This window comes from Pristiophorus japonicus, unplaced genomic scaffold (assembly GCF_044704955.1).
Source record: "Pristiophorus japonicus isolate sPriJap1 unplaced genomic scaffold, sPriJap1.hap1 HAP1_SCAFFOLD_2357, whole genome shotgun sequence".
Classification (NCBI taxonomy): domain Eukaryota; kingdom Metazoa; phylum Chordata; class Chondrichthyes; family Pristiophoridae; genus Pristiophorus; species Pristiophorus japonicus.
Window position 1 is genome coordinate 1 of NW_027252076.1, and position 27612 is coordinate 27612.

The 27612-nt window shown below is 44.2% G+C and overlaps 1 protein-coding gene across 1 annotated transcript; it reads left to right on the forward strand.

The window, feature by feature from the left end:
- The first annotated feature begins 9376 nt into the window (after positions 1-9376).
- Positions 9377-27409, forward strand: LOC139245774 (DNA topoisomerase 2-beta-like). Its single transcript, XM_070871281.1, has 9 exons — positions 9377-9435; positions 15957-16102; positions 16218-16315; positions 17515-17727; positions 22513-22686; positions 24129-24230; positions 24330-24467; positions 26900-27043; positions 27297-27409. Exons 1-9 carry the CDS (start codon positions 9407-9409, stop codon positions 27324-27326), a joined length of 1074 nt encoding a protein of 357 aa, XP_070727382.1. The 5' UTR covers positions 9377-9406; the 3' UTR covers positions 27327-27409.
- Positions 27410-27612: the final 203 nt, after the last annotated feature.

Consider the following 27612-nt stretch of genomic DNA (forward strand, 5'->3'; position numbering starts at 1 on the left):
GCTCCCTCTCTCTCAGCCCCCCTCTCTCTCACCCCCACCCCCCTCTCTCTCTCGCCCCCCCTTCCCTCTCTCTTTCGCCACCCTCCCGTCTCTCTCTCTCGCTCCCCTCGCCCTTTCTCTCTTGTCCCCCTCCCCTTCTCTCTCTCGCGCCCCCTCCCCTTCTCTCACTCGCGCCTCCTCCCTCTCTCTCTCTCGCGCCCCTCTCCCTCTCTCTCTCGCCCCCCTCCCTCTCCCTCCCCGTCACCCCTTCTCTCGCCCCCCCCCTCTCTCGCCTCCCTCCCCATGCCCCTCCCTCTCGCCTCCCTCCCCCTCCCCCTCACTCTTGCCTCCCTCCCCCTCCCCCCTCTCTTTCCTCCCTCCCCCTCTCTCTCGCAGCTCGCCTCCCCCCCTCTCTCTCAGCTCCCTCCCCCTCTCTCTCGCCTCTCGCCTCCCTCCCCCTCTCGCCGCTCGCCTCCCTCCCCCTCTCTCACGCCTCTCGCCTCCCCCTGCAGCACACTCTCTCCTCCCTCCTCTCTCTTCCCCCGCAACACACTCACTCCTCCACCATCTCTCTCCTCCACCATCTCTCCTCCACCATCTCTTTCTCTCCTCCCCGTCTCTCTCTCTTCTCTCTCTCGCATTCTCCCCTCCCCTCTTTCTCTCCTCCCCCCGTCTGTCTGTCTCTCCTCCCCCCGTCTCTCTCTCTCCTCCCCCCGTCTCTCTCTCTTTCTCTCTCTCTCTCTCCCTCCCCCGTCTCTCTCTCTCTCGCCTCCCCCGTCTCTCTCTCTCGCTCCTCCGCCCCGTCTCTCCTCCGCCCCGTCTTTCTCTCCTCCGCCCCATCACACACTCTCTCCTCCCTGTCTCTCTCTCTCTCTTTCTCTCCTCCCCCCGTATCTCTCTCTCTCTCTCCTCCCCCCATCTCTCTCTCCTCCCTGTGTCTCTCTCTCTCCTCCTCCCCGTCTCTCACTCCTCCCCGTCTCTCTCTCTTCCCCGTCTCTCTCTCTTCCCCGTCTCTCTCTCTTCCCCGTCTCTCTCAAAGAAACATAGAAACATAGAAGATAGGTGCAGGAGCAGGCCATTCAGCCCTTCTAGCCTGCACCGCCATTCAATGAGTTCATGGCTGAACATGAAACTTCAGTACCCCCTTCCTGCTTTCTCGCCATAACCCTTGATCCCCCGAGTAGTAAGGACTTCATCTAACTCCCTTTTGAATATATTTAGTGAATTGGCCTCAACTACTTTCTGTGGTAGAGAATTCCACAGGTTCACCACTCTCTGGGTGAAGAAGTTTCTCCTCATCTCGGTCCTAAATGGCTTACCCCTTATCCTCAGACTGTGACCCCTGGTTCTGGACTTCCCCAACATTGGGAACATTCTTCCTGCATCTAACCTGTCGAAACCCGTCAGAATTTTAAACGTTTCTATGAGGTCCCCTCTCATTCTTCTGAACTCCAGTGAATACAAGCCCAGTTGATCCAGTCTTTCTTGATAGGTCAGTCCCGCCATCCCGGGAATCAGTCTGGTGAATCTTCGCTGCACTCCCTCAATAGCAAGAATGTCCTTCCTCAAGTTAGGAGACCAAAACTGTACACAATACTCCAGGTGTGGCCTCACCAAGGCCCTGTACAACTGTAGCAACACCTCCCTGCCCCTGTATTCAAATCCCCTCGCTATGAAGGCCAACATGCCATTTGCTTTCTTAACTGCCTGCTGTACCTGCATGCTAACCTTCAATGACTGATGTACCATGACACCCAGGTCTCGTTGCACCTTCCCTTTTCCTAATCTGTCACCATTCAGATAATAATCTGTCTCTCTGTTTTTACCACCAAAGTGGATAACCTCACATTTATCCACATTATACTTCATCTGCCATACATTTGCCCACTCACCTAACCTATCCAAGTCACTCTGCAGACTAATAGCATCCTCCTCGCAGCTCACACTGCCACCCAACTTAGTGTCATCCGCAAATTTGGAGATACTGCATTTAATCCCCTCGTCTAAATCATTAATGTACAATGTAAACAGCTGGGGCCCCAGCACAGAACCTTGCGGCACCCCACTAGTCACTGCCTGCCATTCTGAAAAGTACCCGTTTATTCCTACTCTTTGCTTCCTGTCTGACAACCAGTTCTCAATCCACGTCAGCACACTACCCCCAATCCCATGTGCTTTAACTTTGCACATTAATCTCTTGTGTGGGACCTTGTCGAAAGCCTTCTGAAAGTCCAAATATACCACATCAACTGGTTCTCCTTTGTCCACTTTACTGGAAACATCCTCAAAAAATTCCAGAAGATTTGTCAAGCATGATTTCCCTTTCACAAATCCATGCTGACTTGGACCTATCATGTCACCATTTTCCAGATGCACTGCTATGACATCCTTAATAATTGATTCCATCATTTTACCCATTACTGAGATCAGGCTGACCGGTCTATAATTCCCTGTTTTCTCTCTCCCTCCTTTTTTAAAAAGTGGGGTTACATTGGCTGCCCTCCACTCCATAGGAACTGATCCAGAGTCAATGGAATGTTGGAAAATGACTGTCAATGCATCTGCTATTTCCAAGGCCACCTCCTTAAGTACTCTGGGATGCAGTCCATCAGGCCCTGGGGATTTATCGGCCTTCAATCCCATCAATTTCCCCAACACAATTTCCCGACTAATAAAGATTTCCCTCAGTTCCCCCTCCTTACTAGACCCTCTGACCCCTTTTATATCCGGAAGGTTGTTTGTATCCTCCTTAGTGAATACCGAACCAAAGTACTTGTTCAATTGGTCTGCCATTTCTTTGTTCCCCGTTATGACTTCCCCTGATTCTGACTGCAGGGGACCTACGTTTGTCTTTACTAACCTTTTTCTCTTTACATACCTATAGAAACTTTTGCAATCCACCTTAATGTTCCCTGCAAGCTTCTTCTCATACTCCATTTTCCCTGCCCTAATCAAACCCTTTGTCCTCCTCTGCTGAGTTCTAAATTTCTCCCAGTCCCCGGGTTCGCTGCTATTTCTGGCCAATTTGTATGCCACTTCCTTGGCTTTAATACTATCCCTGATTTCCCTAGATAGCCACGGTTGAGCCACCTTCCCTTTTTTATTTTTACGCCAGACAGGAATGTACAATTGTTGTAATTCATCCATGCGGTCTCTAAATGTCTGCCATTGCCCATCCACAGTCAACCCCTTAAGTATCATTCGCCAATCTATCCTAGCCAATTCACGCCTCATACCTTCAAAGTTACCCTTCTTTAAGTTCTGGACCATGGTCTCTGAATTTACTGTTTCATTCTCCATCCTAATGCAGAATTCCACCATATTATGGTCACTCTTCCCCAAGGGGCCTCGCACAATGAGATTGCTAATTAATCCTCTCTCATTACACAACACCCAGTCTAAGATGGCCTCCCCCCTAGTTGGTTCCTCAACATACTGGTCTAGGAAACCATCCCTTATGCACTCCAGGAAATCCTCCTCCACCGTATTGCTTCCAGTTTGGCTAGCCCAATCTATGTGCATATTAAAGTCACCCATTATAACTGCTACACCTTTATTGCATGCAACCCTAATTTCCTGTTTGATGCCCTCCCCAACATCCCTATTACTGTTTGGAGGTCTGTACACAACTCCTACTAACGTTTTTTGCCCTTTGGTGTTCTGCAGCTCTACCCATATAGATTCCACATCATCCAAGCTAATGTCTTTCCTAACTATTGCATTAATCTCCTCTTTAACCAACAATGCTACCCCACCTCCTTTTCCCTTTACTCTATCCTTCCTGAATGTCGAATACCCCTGAATGTTGAGTTCCCAGCACTGATCATCCTGGAGCCACGTCTCCGTAATCCCAATCACATCATATTTATTAACATCTATTTGCACAGTTAATTCATCCACCTTATTGCGGATACTCCTTGCATTAAGACACAAAGCCTTCAGGTTTGTTTTTTTAACACCCTTTGTCCTTTTAGAATTTTGCTGTACAGTGGCCCTTTTTGTTCTTTGCCTCCCCCGTCTCTCTCTCTCTCCTCCCCCCTTCTCTCTCTCTCCTTCACACGTCTCTCTCTCTCTCTCCCCCTCCATATCTCTCCTACCCCCATCTCTGTCCTCCCCTTCCCCCCATTCTCTCTCCTCCCCTCCCCATTTTCTCTCTTCCCCTCCCCATTCTCTCTCTTCCCCTCCCCATCTCTCTCTCCTCCCCTCCCCATCTCTCTTTCTCTCCTCCCCTCCCCATCACTCTCTCTCCTCCCCTCCCCATCTCGCTCTCTCTTTTCTCTCTCTTATTTCTCTCTCTCTCTCTCTCTCTCCTCCACCAGCACTCTCTCCTTCCCATCTCGCTCTCCTCCCCATTTCTCTCTCCTCCCCATTTCTCTCTCCTCCCTCCTCCCCATCTCTCCCTCTCTCTTCCCCCACAACATACACTCTTTCTCCTCCCTCCTCTCTCTCCCCCCGCAACACGCACTCCTCCACCATCTCTCTTTCTATCTCTCTCTCCTCCACCATCTCTCTCTATCTCTCTCTCTCTCCGTCTCTCTCTCTCCTCCCCGTCTCTCTCCCCCCCCCCCCCGCCCCGCATCACACTCTCATCTACCGTTAGAAAAAAGCAGTAGTAAATTTAAAGAACCCAGCACATTTCAAAGCAGTGTAGATTCCTTATTTCTTCAATAGTACTGAATTTTAAAACTTCACTGTTTATCGTTTGCCTTTCTATCATTTGTTCTGAGGCTGCATCTTTCCCTTCCCCCACACCCTTGCTAAGTCATGGCGCAAAGGAGATTTATCATTGGTTGGAGGAGAGGGAGGCCTGGTTGGTGAGGCTCCACTGGCGATTCATGGCTCCTACTTTCCCATACCGCCGTACATGAGGTGCTTCTATATGTATATAACCCAAGGAGCTGTAGCCTGGAAAATGCGGTGGATGACCTTTCTCTGGCTGCAAGGCACATTCATGCCACACTGATGCAGTTGATCTTTTGACTGCTACTGCATGAACAGTCACGTATGCATCTTCACCCACTTCCCACCATTAGAATGCCATACTTTGCAGAACCTTCCTAGTATGTACATCACAGAGCTCCCATTTATTCCATCAGCTGAAAACAACTTCCAAACCTGCAAAGAATAATGTTCATCTGCAAGACAAATTTAGTGCAATCCAAATTTTAATGCAGTCCCATTTTGTGTGAGTACCTACTATCACCTCTTTCCACTATGCTTCCCCTTCAGCTGAGAGTGACATCTCCTGACGCTCCAGTTAGCACCGTCTACTTCCTTGTATCTCACTCTCGGCTGCTCATGTTCACTTGGGATTTATGTTTCATCCTGCACTCGCGCTTGACTCTCCAGTTCTCCCAGATAGATGTGTCTGCATTGGTGTTTCAGAAGAATGAGTGATGGTGTGTGCTGTGAAGTGCTAGCAAGATTGGAAGTGCCTGGTTATTCCTCCTCTGTCTTGTTCACACTGAGTGGAGGCAGAGAGGTTAGAATGGGTTGCTGTGGAGTAATGGTCACATGTCACATTCAGTAGAAGGAATGATACAAGAGTTTCTTGATGTATTTTGCAAACTTGTAGCATGTGACAGCAGAGAAACATATACTTTAAAAAGAACATAAAAGCACTGGAGAAAGTGCAAAAAATCCAGGTGTCGGCTAACAGCCATACTAGGAATAACTGGTGCATGCACCATGCATAATAACATAACATAAGAAATTGGAGCAGGAGTAGGCCATTTGGCCCCTCGAGCCTGCTCCGCCATTCAATAAGATGATGGATGATCTGACCATGGATTCAGTTCCACTTCCCTGCCCGCTTCCCATAACCCTTTACTCCCTTATCGCTCAAAAATCGGTCTATCTCCGCCTTAAATATATTTAATGACCCAGACTCCACAGCTCTCTGATGCAGAGAATTCCATAGATTTACAACTCTCTGAGAGAAGAAATTTCTCCTTATCTCAGTTTTAAATGGGCGGCCCCTTATTCTAAGACTATGTCCCCTAGTTTTAGTTTCCCTTATGAGTGGAAATATCCTCTCTGCATTCACCTTATCGAGCCCCTTCATTATCTTATACTTTTCAATAAGATCACCTCTCATTCTTCTGAACTCCAATGTGTATAGGCCCAACCTACTCAACCTATCTTCATAACTCAACCTCCTCATCTCCGGAATCAGCCTAGTGAACCTTCTCTGAGCAGCCTCCAATGCAAGTATATCCCTCCTTAAATATGGAGACCAAAACTGTACGCAGTACTCCAGGTATGGCCTCACCAATACCCTGTGCAGTTGCAGCAGGACTTCTCTGCTTTTATACTCTATCCCCCTTGCAATAAAGGCCAACATTCCATTTGCCTTCCTGATTACTTGCTGTACCTGCATACTAACTTTTTGTGTTTCATGTACAAGGACCCCCAGGTCTCTCTGTACTGCAGCACTTTGCAATTTTTCTCCATTTAAATTATAATTTGCTTTTCTATTATTTCTGCCAAAGTGGAGAAACTCACATTTTCCCACATTATACTCCATCTGCCAAATGTTTGCCCGCTCACTTAGCCTGTCTAGATCCCTTTGCAAATTTTTTGTGTTCTCCTCACAATTTGCTTTCCCACCCACCTTGGTATCATCAGCAAACTTGGCTACATTACACTTGGTCCCTTCATCCAAGTCATTAATATAGATTGTAAATAGTTGAGGACCCAGCACCGATCCCTGCGGCACCCCACGAGTCACTGTTGGCCAACCAGAAAATGACCCATTTATCCCGACTCTCTGTTTTCTGTTACTTAGCCAATCCTCTATCCATGCTAATATATTACCCCCTTCCCCGTGAGCTTCTATCTTGTGCAGTAACCTCCTGCTTGTTACATCCTCAAACAACTCCAGCAAATTTGTCAAACATGATTTCCTTTTCATAAAATCATGCTGATTCTGCTTGATTGAATCATGCTTTTCCAAATGTCCCGCTACTGCTTCCTTAATAATGGACTCCAGCATTTTCCCAACAACGAATGTTGGGCTAACTGGTCTATAGTTTCCTGCTTTTTGTCTGCCTCCTTTTTTAAATAGGGGCGTTACATTTGCGGTTTTCCAATCTGCTGGGACCGCCCCAGAATCCAGGGAATTTTGGTAGATTACAATCAATGCATCCACTATCTCTGCAGCCACTTCTCTTAAGACTCTTGGATGCAAGGCATCAGGTCCAGGGGACTTGTCCACCTTTAGTCCCATTATTTTACCTAGTACTACTTCATAAGTGATTGTATAAAGTTCCTCCCTACCTATAGCCCCTTGATTATCCACTATTGGGATGCTTTTAGTGTCTTCTACCGTGAAAACCAAAATATTTGTTCAACATCTCTGCCATTTCCCTGTTCTCCATTATTAATTCCCCAGTCTCATCCTCCAAGGGACCAACATTTATTTTAGCCACTCTTTTCCTTTTTATGTACTTGTAGAAACTCTTAATATCTGTTTTTTGATTTCTTGCGAGTTTACTTTCATAATCTATCTTTTCCCTCGCCATCATTTTTTTAGTCTTTCTGTGCTGGCTTTTAAAAATTACCCAATCCTCTGGCCTCCCACTAGTCCTGGCCACATTGTATGCCTTTGTTTTCAATTTGATACCCTCCCATATTTCCTTAGTTAGCCACGGATGAATATCCCTCCTCTTACAGTCTTTCCTTCTCATTGGGATATATTTTTGTTGCGAGTTATGAAATATCTCCTTAAATGTCTGCCACTGCTCATCAACCATCCCATTCTTTAGTCTATTTTTCCAGTCCACTTTAGCCAACTTTACCCTCATTCATTTGTAGTCTCCTTTATTTAAGCTTAGGACCCTGGTTTGAGAACCAACTTTCTCACCCTCCAACTGAATTTGAAATTCAACCATATTATGGTCACTCATTCCTAGAGGATCTTTTACTACGAGATCATTTATTAATCCTGCCTCATTATGCAGTACTAGATCTAAGATAGCCTGCTCCCTGGTTGGTTCCGCAATGTACTGTTCAAGGAAACTATCCTGGATACACTCTATGAACTCTTCTTCAAGGCTACCCTGGCCAATTTGCTTGGTCCAATCAATATGAAGGTTAAAATCACCCCTGATTATTGCTGTTCCTTTATTACAAGCCTCCATTATTTCTTGATTTATACTCCGTCCAATAGTGTATCTACTGTTAGGGGGCCTATAGACTATGCCCACCAGTGACTTTATTATTCCTTATCTCTACCCAAACTGATTCAACATCTTGATCCTCTGAGCCAATATCGCTTCTCACTAATACACTGATCCAATCCTTTATTAACAATGTACCCCACCTCCTTTTCCTTTCTGTCTGTCCTTCCGAATTGTCAAATATCCCTGAATATTTAGTTCCCAGTCCTGGTTACCATGTAACCACGTCTCTGTAATGGCTGTCAGATCATAGCCATTTGTATCTATTTGTGCCGTCAACTCATCTATTTTGTTACGAATGCTATGTGCATTTAGACAAAGAGCTTTTAAATTTGTTTTTTAACCCTTTTTTCCTGCTTGTTTCCTCTGTCCTTCAAACTCACTTTCAGTTAGAGTCTATGTGAAGCTTTTAGTGGGATGCTTCCATGTAAGGCTGTGAGGAAAGAAACATTTCTAGGTGATGGCTGGGAATGTAAGGCATACCATGCTGCCTCCTGGGCATTGATGGTAAGCAATTTATTCAATTGAATGCAAAGTGAGAGGAGATCCCAAAGTGCTCAACATGCTTTATACTGTGCATTTTTTGCAGGTTGCTGCTAATCCCTCTTACCATTTTTGTCTTGGTAAGTTCATTTAAAAAAAAATTGTGCACTGAGTTACTGTGCGAGACATGGCTGAATTTGTGTCCATTGCCCTAGTCACCTCCTGGTGTGTTGCTCTACTTTGGATCTGCATTTCTCCTACCCAAATAGTGTCCATCCTTTGCCTAACTTTGTGGAGTAGCACTTCACTGCTTCCTTGCTGAACAAAAGGATTCTTTGCCCTCTTGCAGACCTCACTTACATTATTATTGTGAACATTTAGATATATGCTGCCTCAACGATTTTTGCTGTGGTGGTCCAGTTAAGTTTCTGTAGCCTTTAAATTCTACAGCAGCCCACAAGGTCACCCCCCCAAAGAGTGACTTCCCAATCAAAGTTGATACTTTTGCTCGGAGCTTGCTAGGATTCATGAAATTAGACAGACACGGGAAAACATGGTGTGGTGGCCAGTCCATTTCAATGTCAGTGGGCGTAAACGTTGTCCCACTATTCTACATATTTCATGAGTGAAAAGTCTAAGCATAATCATTTTGCCCTTCTAAATGGTAATTCTTGTTTTATCCATTGGTGCTCTTTTGGATTTGTATAAAATGATTTATTTTGTCTTTAGTTAATGCAGCTGATAACAAGCAGAGGGACAAGAATATGACGTGTATCAAAATTTCAATAGATGTGTAAGTATTTGAATAAAAAGAAAGCCTTGCATTTATATAGTGCCTTTCATGACCACCGGACGTCCCAAAGCACTTTACAGCCAATTAAGTACTTTTTGAGGTGTAGTCACTGTTGTAATGTAGGAAACGCAGCAGCCAATTTATGCACAGCAAATTCCCACAAAGAGCAATGGCTAATGACCAGATAATCTGTTTTAATGATGTTGATTGAGGGATAGATATTGGCCAGGACACAGGGAGATAACTCCTCTGCTTTTCTTCATAATCGTGCCCTGGGATCTTTTGCGTCTACCTGAGAGGGCAGAAGGAGCCTCGGTTTAACATCTCATTCTCCTTGCACTGGAGTGTCAACCTAAATTATTGTGCTGCAGTCTCGAGAGGGACTTGAACCCACAACCTTCTAATTCAGAGGCAAGGATTCTACCAACTGAGCCACAGCTGACAAATATTGCACTTACCACAAGTATGTCCATTATCATGTACAGTTTGTACTGCATATTTTACTGGAACTGAAGACCTTTGACAGGTCTATTTTAACAGATTTGTAGTTTTTTTTTATCAATGCAGTTATACCCATTCAAGATATATTCGAGAAAAGTGATGGATGCCTTTTACTACGATGGAATATGCACTGACCATTGATTTGACAACTATTAGAGCTTAATTGTTCATCTTGTTTGATTTTGAATATGCACAAATAGGTTAGGTCATGGATGTCTTATCTGGTTCACAAAGCCCTGGTCGGTTTGCATGTTTGCGTTTGCATACTTGTGTATAGAAATTTCTTCTACAGTTGGCTTTCGCTTTTTAAACTTAATCGGGCACAGGATTTTAAAAGCTTGTTCCCTTGGTTCAAATAGGAAACAAATGAGGGAGCAGGTTTTTTTCAAACCAACCAGAAAATAGCCTTTACCAATTTTCCGGGCAGTTCCAAATGCTGTAACAAACAGCAAAAGAAATACCTACTTTACAAACCGACTAACGGGATATGATTAATGTGGCAGTGGCAGTGAGTGGAGTAGACAGTGGTGGAGATTAAAAGAACAGAAAGTGGAAGGCAGCAGGTGTCAGTGGAGCAGACCAGATTGGACAGTGTTGAACAGTGGCTGATCATTCTAGCCTGAGCTTCAGCGGACAAACGTGAAAAATATCAGGCCTAGGGTTGGAGGATAGCACATAGCTATGGAGCAGGGCAGGAAGTGCACAGCAGCAGCTGAAGCCAGAATATAGAACATGGGGAGCATCAACTAGCCAAAAAGATAAGTGAGCACCAAGCAGTTAGTAAATATTTGTATGAGAGTTTAACGTCTTGTGCCTGGTTGTCTGCTTTCTTAAACATGTGGGTATTGGATTTTATTGTTTTTTTTAATGTTAAAATGTGCTAGTGAAGCTGAGATTGTTCCCTTTAGAGCAGAGAAGGTTAAGGTGAGATTTAAGAGATATTCAACCTTATGAGGGATTTTGATAGGGTAAATAAGGAAAAATTTTCCACTGGCGGGTGGGTCGGCAACCGATTTAAAATAATTGGCAAACGAATCAGAGGGCTAATGACCATTTTTTGTAATGCAGTGAGTTGCTAACGATCTGGGCCTTCAAGGCAAGCAGATGTAAATTCAGTAGTAACTTTCAAAAGGGAATTTGATACATATTTGGAAAACAAACATTTTCAGGGCTATGGGTAAAGAGTGCAGGAATGGAACTAGTTGGATAGCTCTTTAAAGTGCTGGTACAGGCATGATGGGCCGAATGGCTTCCTTCCGTGTTGTAAGTGTTATGTATGTAAACCTGTAATTACCATGTCTAACCACCAGAGGGCTTATCCCCTGGAGTCTCAAGGTATCCCACAATCCCTTGGAAGCACCTGTATATAAGGAGGCCTCACAGGCTGGAAATGCACTCTGAGATCTGTAATAAAGGACTACGGTCACACTTACTTTGGGCTTGCAGTATCAAGTCTGACTCCTTATCCAAGACATAACAACTGGCGACAAGATACAGATGACGAACCCCAACGCAACAATGCAGAGAATCCTGGAGAAATTTTCAGAGGGAGATGATTGGGAAACCTTCGTGGAGTGACTTGACCAATACTTCGTGGCCAACGAGCTGGAAGGAGAAGGGAACGCTGCCAAACGAAGGGCGATCCTCCTCACTGTTTGCGGGGCACCAATGTATGACCTCGTGAAAAACCTACTCGCTCCAGTAAAACCCACAGACAAGTCGTACGATGAGTTGTGCACACTGGTCCGGGAGCATCTAAACTTGAAGGAAAGAGTTCTGATGGCGAGATATCGGTTCTACATGTACAAGAGATCTGAAGGCCAGGAAGTAGTGAGCTACGTTGCCGAGCTAAGGCGCCTTGCAGGACATTGCGAATTTGAACGACACTTGGAGCATATGCTCAGGCACTTCTTTGTACTTGGCATTGGCCATGAAGTAATACTTCACAAAACTTTTGACTGTAGAGACCCCAACCTTGAGTAAAGCCATAGTGATAGCCCAGGCGTTTTTCTCCACCAGTGACAATACCAGACAAATTTCCCAGCACACTAGTGCTGCTGCAAGTACTGTGAACAAAGTAACGTTGTTTTCAAATAGAAATGTACATGGCAGTACTTACACGCCTGTAGCTGCACGTCTGCAGATGTCTCAGAGTCCGCCATCAAGGGTGGTGAATACCAAGGCAATTAACACCTTGTTGGCGCTGCGGGGGTGATCTTCGATTCCATTCATGCCATTTCAAAGGATACGTTTGCAAGGGTTGTGGAACAATGGGATACCTCCAACGCATGTGCAGGTGAGCTGCAAACCCTGCTAATCCTGCAAACCACCATGTTGCAGAGGAGGACAGATCCACGGTGGATCATGACGAACCAGAACTTCAGACCGAGGAGGCAGAGGTATATGGGGTGCACACATTTATCACGAAGTGTCCCCCGATAATGCTGAAGGTTGAATTAAATGGACTCCCGGTGTCCATGGAGCTGGACACGGGCACAAGCCAATCCATAATGAATAAAAAGATTTTCGATAAGTTATGGTGCAACAAGGCTTCAAGGTCAGTCCTGCCTCCCATTCGTACCAAACTTAGAACGTACACAAAGGAACTGATTCCCGTAATTAGCAGTGCTACCGTAAAGGTCTCCTACGATGGAGCGGTGCATGATTTGCCACTATGGGTGGTACCGGGCGATGGCCCCACGCTGTTCAGCAGGAGCTGGCTGGGAAAGATACGCTGGAACTGGGACAACGTCCGAGCGCTTTTGTCCGTTGACGACAGCTCGTGCCCAGGCCCTAAGCAAGTTCACAGCCCCGTTCGAACCAGGCATTGGGAAGTTCCAAGGAGCAAAAGTGCAAATCCATTTGATTCCGGGGGCGCGACCCATCCATCACAAGGCAAGAGCGGTACCTTACATGATGAGAAAGAGGGTAAAGATCGAGTTTTACAGGCTGCAACGAGAGGGCATCATTTTGCCGATTGTTCCAGTCTTCAAGTGAGACGGCACCGTCAGAATCTGTGGTGATTATAAAGTAATTATCAATTGTTTCTCACTGCAGGATCAATACCTGCTACCAAAGGCAGACGACCTATTTGCAACGCTGGCGTGAGGGAAAACGTTCACGAAGCTACATGACGCAGGAGCTGGAGGAATCTTCGAAAGGCCTCACCTGCATCAACACGCACAAAGGTCTTTTTGTTTACAGCAGATGCCTGTTTGGGATTCGATTGGCCGCGGCGATATTCCAGAGGAACATGGAAAGCTTGCTGAAGTCGGTCCTGCACACTGTGGTCTTCCAGGATGACATCTTGGTTACAGGTCGGGGCACCGTCGAGCACCTGCAGAACCTGGAGGAGGTTCTTAGTCGGCTTAATCGTGTGGGGCTCAGGCTAAAACGATCGAAGTGTGTTTTCCTGGTGCCTGAAGTGGAGTTCCTGGGGAGAAGAATCGCGGCGGATGGCATCAGGCCCACCGATTCGAGGCAATCAAAAACGCACCTAGACCACAGAACGTGACGGAGCTCCTGAACTATTTTTGTAACTTCTTACCAGGTCTTAGCACATTGTTAGAACCCCTGCACTCTTTACTGCGTAAAGGAGATGAATGGGTATGGGGTAAAAGCCAAGAAAATGTCTTTGAGAAAGCTAGGAAGCTGTTATGTTCAAACAAATTGCTTGTGTTGTACGATCCATGTAAACGTTTGGTACTAGCATGTGATGCATCATCGCATGGGGTTGGGTGTGTATTGCAACAAGCTAATGAATTTGGGAAATTGCACCGGTTGCTTATGCATCCAGAAGTCTGTCTAAGGCTGAGAGGGCCTACAGTATGATCGAAAAAGAAGCATTAGCATGTGTTTACGGGGTAAAGAAAATGCATCAATATCTGTTCGGGCTCAAATTTGAATTGGAAACCGACCATAAGCCGCTTATATCACTCTTTTCTGAAAATCAGAGGATAAATACGAATGCATCGGCCCGCATCCAGAGATAGGCGCTCACGTTGTCCGCATACAACTACGCCATCTGCCACAGGCCAGGCACAGAAAACTGTGCAGATGCTCTCAGTAGGCTACCATTGCCCACCACTGGGATGGAGATGGCACAGCCTGCAGATTTAGTTATGGTAATGGAAGCATTCGAGAGTGAGCAATCACCTGTTAGCGCCCGACAGATTAGAACCGGGACGAGCCAGGACCCCTTACTGTCCTTTGTAAAAAAACTGTGTGCTTCACGGGAGTTGGTCTAGTGTCCCATTAGAGATGCAGGAAGAGATAAAGCCATACCAGCGGCGCAAAGATGAAATGTCTATACAGGCAGACTGCCTCCTATGGGGTAATCGGGTAGTTGTGCCAAAAAAAGGCAGGGACACTTTTATTAGTGATCTCCACAGTACCCACCCAGGCATTGTAATGATGAAAGCGAAAGCCAGATCCCACGTGTGGTGGCCTGGTATCGATGCAGACTTAGAGTCCTGTGTGCACAAATGTAATACATGTTCCCAGTTAAGCGATGCACCCAGGGAGGCACCACTAAGTTTATGGTCTTGGCCCTCCAAACCGTGGTCTAGGGTTCATGTCGACTATGCAGGCCCATTCTTGGTAAAAATGTTTTTAGTGGTTGTAGATGCGTACTCCAAGTGGATTGAATGTGTGATAATGTCGGCAAGCACGTCCGCTGCCACCATTGAAAGCCTATGGGCCATGTTTGCCACGCACGGCCTGTCTGATGTCCTTGTAAGTGACAATGGGCCATGCTTTACGAGTGCCGAATTCAAGGAATTCATGACCCGCAATGGGGTCAAACATGTCACGTCTGCCCCGTTTAAGCCAGGCAGAACGAGCAGTTCAAACAATCAAGCAGAGCTTGAAAAGGGTAACTGATGGCTTACTGCAGACTTAGTCCATCCTGATCTACACGAACAGGTAGAGAGCAGGCAGCTTCAACAGAATACATGTCATGATCGTGCAAATGTGTCACGCGAAATTGAAGTCAATGATCCTGTATTTGCGTTGAACTATGGACAAGGTCCCAAGTGGATTGCTGGCACTGTTTTGGCTAAAGAGCAGAGTAGGGTGTTTGTGGTCAAACTCACAAATGGACTCACCTGCAGAAAACACTGGACCAAACCAAATTTAGATTTACGGACTATCCAGAACAACCCACAATAGACTCTACCTTTTTCGACCCTCCAACACACACACAAGTGGCAACCGACCCAGCGGTTGGCCACGAAGCCGAACCCATCACCCGCAGCAGAATAGCAAGACTTACCGCCCCCAGCAGTCCAGGAAGGCCAGCTGCACAGCAGTCCAGCGAAGGCCCAACAAACGACTCACCAACACCAGCATTTGCGCCGAGACGATCAACCAGGGAAAGAAAGGCCCCAGATCGACTCACATTGTAAATAGTTACACTATTGACTTTGGAGGGGGCAGTGTTGTTATGTATGTAAACCTGTAATTACCACGTCTAACCACCAGAGGGCTTATCCCCTGGAGTCCCAACGAATCCCACAATCCCTTGGGAGCACCTGGATGTAAGGAGGCCTCACAGGCTGGAGAGGCACTCTGGAGATCTGTAATAAAGGACTACGGTCACACTTACTTTGAGCTTGCAGTATCTAGTCTGACTCCTTATCCAAGACATAACAGTCAGAATCGATAATTTTAGGGTCATTTGATTTGTTTATGTACGAGCATTTAAATTTTGTTTGTGTGTTGGCAGTAAAGTCCTACGATATTTTGAGAAGTATTTTTTTTTAATACTTGTGAATCATACAGAAAACTTTAAAATGTAGTTTCCGTATGTGGCTCAAAGATCTAGTCCCCTGCTTCAAAACATGGATCCCTGGGTTTGGTTCTGCATAAAATATTTTAAGCCGGTTCTTAACACATCGGTTTACTAACCAAAGTAAGAACAATTGCAGTATTCTTTGTGTTTTTAAATAAAGTGAGTAAATCACCAGTATTCTTGGTTTTGAAGAGATGTGCACATTTATATGTCTGTTGTACTTTTTAAGGGATTCCAACATCATTAGTATTTGGAACAATGGGAAAGGAATTCCAGTCGTAGAGCACAAAGTAGAAAAAGTATTTGTACCTGCTTTGATTTTTGGGCAGCTCTTGACCTCAAGTAACTATGATGATGATGAAAAGAAAGTCACGGGTAAGAACCGAGTGTACCATTACATTGTATTGTGAAAAATCTTATTTTCAACCTTTGAGAGGTTTGATGCCTACAGCATTGGTGAAGGAATACTGTTATTGCTTGAATTTTGCAGGTGGAAGAAATGGCTATGGTGCTAAGCTCTGCAACATATTCAGCATCAAGTTTACAGTTGAAACAGCCTGCAAGGAATACAAAAGCAGCTTTAAGCAGGTATGTCGCAATTTATAGACCATATCCATTCCAGGTGGAAGTAGCAATGCCATTTACCCCAATTTAGGAACTGGAGTGAAAATGTGGTATTCATTCCCCCGTGTACAAATTGTCCATCACCCCAATAGGGGAGGAGTAGCACCATCGAAGAGATTTGTGTAGTTGTGGTTTCATCTTAAGTCAGCTGATTTCACCTCATTCTTGCTGTCTTGCCTATATGAGTCTTCATTCTGAGCCACTTTACATTTCTTCTCTTTATTTCGCACTTTCTCTCTCGCTCTCTCTCTCCTGCCCCCTTTCTTGCACCCGTGTGTGCGTCCCGCCCCCTATGAGCCGGAGAGATTCGCTGTCCACAAACTCCCACATATTGCAGTTCAGAAACACAACCTGCTCTACCATCTTAGACTAGATTATTTATATCTACTTTTTAGTATGTTATAAAAAAAATTTTGTTGCATACTAACTTGCACTAAAACACTGGACAACATTTTAAATACTTAACTGCCTCAAGCTTACATGAACCACAAGTATTGGAGGCATAAAACTGCATCTCCTTGCCCCTCTGCACCGAATACCCACTCTCTCCAAATTCCCAACTTTTAAACTGTTTACGATGTACTCCGTTTATGCCAACTCTGTGCGATCACTCTTTGTGCTAAATATAGGAACATAGGAATTGTTAAAAGAAATACAGATTTTACCCATTTGACCTATTTTACCATACCCCTTTCATGTTGATTCTAGCAATATAAATATACAAGTTAAAAATTAACCATGAGACATAAAATAAATTGTCACCGTACCTTTTCCATCTCTTGTTTAAATATTTCCTATTACTGATTTAGAATTCTTTTTGCAGCTTTTAAAATTTTCTTTCATTTAATCTGTACCAATGTTTTTATAGCATTTAGTCCTGATGGCTGTAGAATACTGTTCTTTCTTAAGCATGTATTATTTTCAGATTGAAGCCAGTATTTTATCTGCACTAATGTTGTGTGGCTTCTTTTACAATTTTGCCTTTATATATGGGTGAGAGATCATCCATAATTGCTATCCTATTAACAAAAGCAGACCGTACAAAATTATTTTGTAATCATATTGGAGAGGGTTAACTTCTATAATATCAAAACAGCAATATTAAATTTGCACCTAAGCCATGATCAAAATGGAATTTAACAAAACTTCAATGCTTCCCTTAGACATGGACAAACAATATGAACAAATCATCTGAGGCGAAGATTAAGTATTTTGATGGTGATGATTATACATGTATTACATTCCAACCCGATCTCTCAAAGTTCAAGATGGAAAAACTGGACAAAGATATAGTGGCGCTCATGACTCGAAGAGCTTATGATGTAGCTGGATCATGTAAAGGAGTAAAAGTCATGCTCAATGGAAAGAAATTGCCAGTAAGCATTTTTTTAAAGTATACTGTACTTGTTTAAATGACTTAATACTTGTAGGATGTTTTGGGGTATACCATAAATCAGGTGTACTTGTACTTGGCTTCCAAGTAAAAGTTCTAACATTTTAAATTACATTTTTGCCAGCTGTTAAAATGATCTTCAATTTGTGAGAGTTTGTTTTATTTTTTCAATTTTTTTGTGCCTTCTAGGCTGCAGGATCTACTTGTACCATTATAGGTGTGCAAGAGTGGGCTAGGATGACTGGCTTTTAGATTTCTCTATGCTTCTATCTGGGGAAGTGCCTCTGTTAGTTACTTCACTACAATTGTTTAGCTGAGCAGAAGAGAATTACAATTGTGAACTTACGTTTTCTCAGGGAATGGTACTTTCAGCATGCTGTGTTGCTTTAAGTTTGTGTCTTACGGGCTGCTAAGTGGAAGTGAATTGTCCCCTTGGAGGGAAAAACTGGCATCGTTGATCTCCATCATGTATAATTGCACTCGTGCTGACTATTCATGGGAGTTGTATTGAAGGTCATGGAGAAGGATACATCTCAAACTGTTCTGTCCTCCAGTTGGAGGAAACAGGTGACGATGACAAAGGGGTGAAGAGGATTTTCCCAGCTAAATTTTGTTGAATGCTAGATTTCCCAAACCAATACGTAAACTGAAACTTTTCCTCACGGTTAGCAAAAGCACCTATTAAAATTAATCATTAGTGGCTCTCCTGAGGCACTACTTATAAGTCGTACCATATTGTCTCCATCTTGGCTGTTTCTATTGTCGTATTGTTTTTGCTACTTGGTCTTTTTCTCTTTAGCTCTCTGCTTTGCTCTGTCCTTTCCTGTTATCTTTTTCTTTTTGGGTAAGAGGTGCAACATGGTGGGGAAGGGAATCAGAGCCATGGGACACTGGGCAGAGAAGTGAACCATGGACGGTTGTATTTACAGGTGCAGGGTATTGGTTAGAGGGATCTGGTGGGGAGGGGGTGTATGATGCAGGGTATCATGGGAAATTAACATGGAAAGGGTTAGCCTTTCCCCATGTCTGCTCCTCCAGTTCCACATCTCTTATCCATCACCACCTCACCATATACTGCTGTGCCCTTCTCTAATGCATCTCACTACAATCATGTACTGTCCAATCACTGTGTCTCCTCGTCACATGCCCATTCTTTATCATTGCTTCCCTTCCTCCTTACCTCCATGGCCCAGCTCATTGTTGAGAAACCAGCAAAGAGCTGTAAACCGGTCCAGAGCAGGTGACGAAGTGTTGATGTGTAGCTTTGTGATCGGTTACTCTTCGTAAAATTTCTTAAGAACTACAATATGATGGGTGCAGACAGGCGTACCAAGGCCCATGAAAACATCGAAATGTAGGAAATAAATGGGGGCATAAGTGAAACCTGAATAACCTGTACTGTCACACTTGAAAGGGAAATGAAGTGGTGGCATTAATTTTTTTTGGCCCCAAAATTATATTTGCTTTTTTCTGTATTTTGAAGTGTTGATCCTTGTAATGAGGGAGTCGGTTGTTGGGGAGTTCTTGATAGATTAGAAACAAGCAAACCTGATTTTCAAAGAGGGTGGCAAACAAAATGACTACAAATCAATCAACTTCATACTAGTAGCTGGTAAAATAATAACCTCTATTATCAGGATTATTGCTGACTAGTTCTATGATCATAACTCAGTAAATGGCAACCAACACATTCAGAAGGGGAGACTTTGCCTCACCAATCTCCTAGACTGTGTTTTGAGAAGGTGACATCCTGAGCAGATTGTGAAAAAGTCCTATAATGTAGTGTACCTAACGTTCCAAAAAAATACTTTGATAGAATTCAGAATTCAGGCTAATCCTTAAGACTACTACTTGGGTTGAAAGCAGTGGGGATTCAACGTTAATCAGGGATTTGATGAAGAAAGTGGCTGGTGGATAAGAAGCAGTTTGTGCTTGTTTGGGGATTGAAGTTCAGGTGCTGTGCTCCCCAGTGGATTGTTCCAGGCATTGATGTTCAGATTCCTGTATTCAATTTACATTAATGACTTGGGTTCAGAAGCTCCCTGCAAACTCATGCCGTTGATGCCAAACTAGGAGAAACCGTTGAATCTGAGGAGACAGCTCATGAAGTACACAATGAATTGGACAAAGTATACGTGGATGAAATAGTGACCATTGAAGTTTAAGATTGATAAGTATAAACTGCTGCACATAGAAAAATATTTGCAGCATAAGTACTCCTTGAATGATGTTGAAAGAGATGCAGGAATATTAATAGACACTGCATTAAATATGTCCAATCAGTATGGAGTAGCAAACAAGCAAATGTAACCCCGAGTTAAAAGAACTGTTGAATATAAATCGAAGGAAGTTGTGCTTAAACTGTTTAGTGCCTTGCTAAACTGTGCCTAGAATACTGTGTCCATTTGTTGGTTACTGAGACACAAGGGTGGAGACATTAAAATCCCACAAGACTGATTCATGACATTAGAAAAAACTCTAGAAATTTGGGCTTTTCAACTTTGAAAGAAAGTGACAGATGACTTCCTGGTGATGTGTACGGCACAAAGTGGTCAAAAGGAGATAAATCCAGACATTACTTCAAATGAAAATGCAATAGGACTAGGGAGGTTAACTTCAAGCTAGTGAAAGGCAAATTTTAAATTGATTTATAGGAAATTCGCCACACATTGGGCCCAAGTTTCCACATGATAAAAAACGGGCGCCCCTCTGAGCTGGGCGCCCGTTTTTCGCGCCTAAAACGGCGCCGGAAAAAAACCGAGCGATTCTGGAGCGCTTTGCAGCTCTTTGTCTGCTTGGCGCGACGCCCAGGGGGGCGGAGCCTATACTCGTGCCGATTTTGTAAGTGGGAGAGGGCGGGTACTATTTAAATTAGTTTTTTTCCTGCCGGCAACGCTGCGCGTGCGCGTTGGAGCGTTCGCGCATGCTCAGTGTGAAAAAAACATTGGCACTCGGCCATTTTTGTAGTTCTTTGTAGCTGTTTTGTTTTTGAACATTTTTTAATAAAAGTACATTGCCATCAGCACAGAGGCTTCTTGTAGCAGTGAGAAGGGTGTAGGAAGCCTCAGAAAGTTGAGGCAGCCGTTTCCCGACGACCTCCCCTTTTGCCGTCGGGAAATGGCTCCTAAATTTCTGAGGCTTCCTGCAGCCTTCTCTCTTTCCCGCCAGCCGTCTGGAACGGCTCCATTCCCTTCCCCCACCCCGCGTTTGGTCGGCTCCCTCCCTCCCCCACCGCGTTCGGTCGGCTCCCTTCCTCCCGCGTTCGGTCGGCTCCCTCCCTCCCGCCCGCGTTCGGTTGGCTCCCTTCCCTCCCCCCCCCCCCCGCGTTCGGTCGGCTCCCTTCCCTCCCCCCCGCGTTCGGTAGGCTCCCTCCCGCCCGCCCACGTTCGGTCAGCTCCCGCCCGCCCGCGTTTGGTCGGCTCTCTCCCTCCCGCGTTCGTCAGCTCCCTTCCCTCCCTCCCCTCCCACGTTCGGTCGGCTCCCACCCCCCGGCCCGCATTCGGTCGGCTCCCTCCTCCCCCCCCCACCCCCGCCCGTGTTAGGTCGGCTCCCTCCTCCCCCCCCCCCCCCGCCCGCATTCGGTCGGCTCCCTCCTCCCCCCCCCCCCGCCCGTGTTCGGTCGGCTCCCTCCTCCCCCCCCCCCCCCCGGCCCGCGTTCGGTCGGCTCCCTCCTCCCTCCCCCCGCCCGTATTCGGTCGGCTCCCTCCACTCCTTCCCCCCGCCTGCGTTCGGTCGGCTCCCTCCTCCCCCCCCCCCCCCGCCCGTGTTCGGTCGGCTCCCTCGTTTTGTGAGGCTTGCTGCACCATTCTTCCTGGCTGAAGCACTTTCACACAGGTAGGAAGATGGTTTATTTAATCTTTTCTTTGCTTATAAATGTTTATTCAGGTTGGATTTATTTGTATAATATTTGTATGTATAAATAAGAATTGATTGTAGAATTTAATGACTTCCCTTCCCCCCCCCTCCCCCCCCACCTCGTTCCCTACGCCTGATTTGTAACCTGCGCCTGATTTTTTAATGTGTAGTACAGGTTTTTTCAGTTCTACAAAAATCTTCACTTGCTCCATTCTACTTTAGTTTGGAGTACATTTTCACTGTGGAAACTTTCAAATCAGGCGTCAGTGGCCGGACACGCCCCCTTTTGAAGAAAAAATTCTGTTCCAAAGTAGAACTGTTCTACCTGACTAGAACTGCAGAAAAAAAAATGTGGAGAATTGCGAATTCTAAGATAGTCCGTTCTCCACCAGTTGCTCCTAAAAATCAGGCGCAAATCATGTGGAAACTTGGGCCCATTAAGTGGACTCTGAAAATATTAAATGAGTATTTGGATGCTGCGAAAGGTAGGAAAACTCTGGGTACTATCTAGAAGCATAAGCTAAGATGGGCTGAATGAGTCTTCTTATCCTTGTTTGTCTCATGAAATATGAGAGAAAACTTTTTGTAACTTTTGTTTTTTTCACAAATCAGGTTGTGGGGCACTCTACTCTGCACCTCCCCCACCCCAGCATTGCTCTCCTAACTGATAACATAATCACTCAAAACTTCAGCTGAAGAAACTAATGGTTACAAAAATTAAACATTTTTGGTGTAGGCGGGTAGTTTACATTAGGGGTGAAAGTGAACGACGAATTACAAGCTTCAAACGATGGGACGCAGCAGGAACATGGAGGGAAAAGGAATAAAGGATTGGAGGTGAGGGAGAGGCAAACTATATGCATGACATATGCTTTGATTCTGACTTAGAAGTGTTTTATTCTTTGCCCTATAGATAAATGGGTTCCGGAGCTATGTTGATCTTTATGTGAAAGATAAATTGGATGAAACTGGCATTGCACTGAAGGTGGTTCATGAATCTGTGAACGATCGATGGGAAGTGTGCCTGACCATGAGTGAGAAAGGCTTCCAGCAAATTAGCTTTGTAAATAGCATTGCTACAACAAAGGTTGGTATTTGAGAACTAGTATAATCTTATGAGTTGTACATAAGAATAGGAGCAGGAGTAGGCCATTCGGCCCTTCGAGCCTGCTTTGCCATTCAGTCATGGCTGATTTTCTACCTCAACTCCACTTTCCTGCACTATCCCCATATCCATTGATTCCCTTAATATCCAAAAATCTATCGATCTCTGCCTTGAATATATTCAACAACTGAGCCCAATGGGGTAGAGAATTCCAAAGATTCATTACGCTCTGAGTGAAGAAATTTCTCCTCGTCTCAGCACTAAATGGCTGACCCCTTATTCTGATGCTGTGACCCCTGGTTCTAGACTCCCCAGTCAGGGGAAACATCGTCCCTGCATCTACTCTGTCAAGCCCTGTAAGAATTTTATATGTTTCAATGAGATCAACTCTCATTCTTCTAACCTAAAGAGAATATAGGCCTAGTCTACTCAATCTTTCCTCATGGGACAATCTCCTTATCCCAGGAATCTGGTGACCCTTTGTTGCACTCCCTCTAAGGTAAGTATATTCTTCCTTAGGTAAGGAGACCAAAACTGTATAGAATACTCCAGGTATGATCTCACCAAGGCCCTTTACTCTTTTACTCAAATCCTCTTGTAATAAAGGCCAACATACCAATTGCTTTCCTAATTGCTTGCTATACCTGCGTATTAACCTTCAGTAATTCATGTACAAGGACATCCAGGTCCCTCTGAGCATCAACATTTCCAGTCTCCATTTAAAAAATACTCTGATTTTCTATTTTTCCTACCAAAGTGGATAACTTCATAATTCTCCACTTATTTGCCATGTTCTTGCCCACTCGCTTAACCTGTCAATATCCCCTTGCAGCCTCTCTGCATCCTCCTCACAACTTACATTCTCACCTAGGTTTATATCATCAGCAAACTTGGATATATTACATTTGGTCCCCTCATCCAAATCATTGATATAGATTGTGAATAGCTGGGACCCAAGCTCTGATCATTGTGGTACCCCCACTAGTTACAGCCTGTCATCCCAAATATGACACGTTTATTCCTACTCTCTGTTTTCTGTCCGTTAACCAATCCTCAATCCATGCTACTGGTTCCCCCTTATCTATCCTGTTAGTTACAACCTCAAAATACTCTAACATAGGTTTCAAACAATGATTTCCCTTTCATAAATCCGTGCTGACTCTATCCAATCCTATTATTACTTCCTAAGTGTCCTGTTACCATGTCCTTAATAATAATTCTAGCATTTTCCCTACTACTGATGTCAGGCTAACTGGTCTATAGTTCCCTCTTTTCTCTCTCCTTACTTTCTTTCTTTTCTTTTTTACATGCTTTCAACCATTGCTTTTTGAAAGTACAAGAAACTTTGCTCATGTGCATATTTCTAATTTGCAAAAATTGAAAATTATTCAATTCTGAATTTAATGGCGATCTTATTTTCACAGGGTGGTAGACATGCTGATTATGTAGTTGATCAGATTGTTAGTAAACTGATTGAAGTTGTGAAAAAGAAAAACAAAGCTGGCGTATCAGTGAAACCATTTCAGGTAAGTTTTTAGCAGAATTGTGCCTGAAACTTTACTTAAAATAAACATAACTCATTAATTTGAGGATGAAGATAAATACAGATGTGTTCTTTTTTATAGGTAAAAAATCATGTATGGGTTTTTGTCAACTGTCTGATTGAAAACCCAACATTTGATTCTCAAACAAAGGAAAATATGACTCTTCAACCCAAGAGTTTTGGGTCCAAGTGTGTCCTTTCTGAGAGATTCTTCAAAGCGGTTAGTATTTCAATGTTAATGCATCAATATTTGCAATTTTATATTAGTAGTTTGGCTACAGACATGGGGGTAATTTTAATCTGCAAAAACGGATAGGTTTGGTTTGGTTGGGAGGTTAAAATGTTAAAAATCTGAAACAACAAGCCAACCCGCCCACTTCTTGTTTTAACGGAGGCAGGATTGGGAGCAGGTGACCAATCCGCTCTCAGGAGGTGGGTCGGTCGTTGAAACCTTTTAAAGAAGCTCTGCATGCTCCCATTTTACAGGGTTTCTATTTTTAACCTACGTTGGCCAGGTTTCCCAGGCCTCGTGAATCCCAGTGGGTAAAACGAGGCGAGAAGGGCCGAATCCATTGGCTAAGTGCCTTTACAGCGCTGCTTGTAGGCCAGAAGGAGCAGGAGTGTTTCCTCCAGGCCCAACAAGCAAACCATGTAACCTCCACCATCACTAATGTTCCCTCTTATTTTTGGGCGCGTGGCCCATTCAAAGTTTCGCGCATGCATGAAACTTAACATTGAAGATCCCGGGACCGACAGAGCTGTGGCCCTTTCTGGAGAACATCCCCCATCTGTCAATCAGGCTGGCTTCTGGGCGGGGAATCTGTTACTAAAAAAAATAGGCATGCCTCCACGGCGTTCGGGGAAACTTACCCTTCCAGGCTTCCCAATCTCCTTCTCGTCCTCACCCAAACCCCACACCAGTGAATATTGGGGCCCAGGTGTAAGTAGAAACCTTTCCCCAATTTGATTTTTTAAAAGTTATTCTGAAAATGCAAGGGTGATCTATTGAGAAGGGTTTTGTAACATATGTCATGCAAGCACAAGAAAAGGCTAATCAGAACATCTACTTTGCTCTACCAATTTCGATCTTTTTTTCAGGATCTGACCAATTTATCACTTTTGTTGCCAGATCAATTTTTATGCCATCCCATATTTCTCTATTTTGTTGAATCTAGCTTCCTTTTGAATGTTACCGTCCAGGAGTACTTAAGTGGATAAGGAAAGGCTCCACTCTCCTTTCATAAAATAATGTTGGCTCCTTGTTTTCATTTTTTTGTGCCTGGAAAACTAACTTTTTTTGTCCCTGACCCTTTCATTGACCCAAAGCTTATATTGCTTTGTTCTCCTGACTTACATTAAGCCTGTAGGGGTGTTCATATCTCCTCTTCTGCCTGGAATTAGGCAGGTGCTGCAATTAAAATAGCGATGCAGCATTTACCATCCCATTCCCACAGATTTCTAGGGCTGTGAAATAGGTAGCCCAGGCGCCTGCTGGAAACAGGATGGATCCTCTATAACCCATGCAAATTGGGGTCATATAGTGTCAATTGGAGAGCGATTAAATTTTGAAGTATCAATGGGAGGAACATGCACCATGCTTGCTCTGCCTATTGGTACTTGACTTTGAGTGGCCTAACTAGCGGTCCTTAAAGGGTGGTCAGAAAAAGTTTAAAAACATTTTGTAAGTGATTTTTATGGCGTCAGCAGGATCATTAATGTTCCCATGGTAACTACCCTTGCACAGGTCTCCCTTGTGTTTGCCCCTCCCCCCACTTAACCAACCTGGACTGGGACGACCAAAGCCAACATTTTGGCTGCAGCCATAAACTTCACTCCCTTGCACTGACTCCATCTCGCTCCCCAGTTATTCAGTCAAACTGAAACAGGTCATGTAATCCTTAGTGTCCTGTTCTACTCAGCTTAGTTTCAAATCCATATCCTATCCATCAGCAAAACTGATTTCTTCTGACTCCATCATCACATTATCAACCCCAATCCCAATAAAACTCTTTATCTTTAAACTCAATTTTTCCAACATACTTCTTGTCAAACTTGTGTCCTTCACCCCAATAAACTCCAATTTGTCTGAATTTCAGCCAATCGTATCCTGTTCCACCACTATCTTCCATCATACCTCTCTTCATTCACCTACTTTGGCTCTCTGACCCCCCCCCACCCCATTGAGTTTGAAATCTTCAACCTCAAATCTCCCCATAGCCTTGTGCCACTCTCCTTCTCTCTATCCTTGTGTCCTCCGACTTTATCCTTCCATGTCTCTTTCTTCTCCCCATTACCCAGATACTACTATTGGTAGCATCTTTAGCTCTACTCTCTGAAACTCCCTCTCTAATTCGCTCTACCTTGCCTTTCTTGGGTTTTAAAAAGCCTCCTTTAAAACCCATCTTTTTGACCAAGTTTTTGGTTTTCTCTGCTAACTCTCCCACCGTAGCTAGATGTCAGTCTCTTTCCCCTCTAGAATAATTTACTCCATTAAATAAAAGCCAGTTTCTGACATCTTGGGGTTTCTCAAGATTTCACTACTCTTTGGTTTCATTGCATTTTGTATTATTAAAATGAAATAGATGTGTTTGCATCAAGATTGTCTTTTTTACACCATTTTAAAGGGAATGAAAATTTCTTTGGTCCTTCCAGGCAAATAACTGTGGCATTGTTGAAAGTATACTAAATTGGGTCAAATTTAAAGCCCAGATTCAACTTAACAAGAAGTGTTCCTCAGTAAAGCACAGCAAAATTAAAGGCATTCCAAAACTGGATGATGCCAATGATGCAGGTACTGTAAGTGTTTTTGCTTTCATATTTACTAGAATAGAGATGACATAAGCTACCTTTTATAGCCTTAGTTAAAAACAGAATAGTTGATTCATATTGTGATCTTTAATGAAAGTTTGTTTTAAGTTTGGATCTACAATAGTTGCCAAAAACTGACTCGGATATTTGAGTATAAAATGCTTTTTTTAAATTGGTATAACATCAGTCTTTAATAAGTAAACTGTGCAAGTTAAAGGACATGTATATATTTCTGGAACAGGTGGAAGACATTCTTCAGATTGTACATTGATTCTGACTGAAGGAGACTCAGCTAAATCCTTGGCTGTGTCAGGTCTAGGTGTCATTGGACGTGATAGATATGGTGTGTTCCCACTGAGGGGTAAAATTCTCAATGTTCGAGAAGCTTCACACAAGCAGGTATGACTTCACACAGGTGATGGAATCTTAACAATTCATATTGCATTACACTCACACACTTGGAATGAAGGATGTGCCTTTTGCCCCTCAGTCAGAAAGAAATCTCTTGCATGTAAAACAACTGAATAAAGCTGTTGAGAGACATAACCTCAAAATGA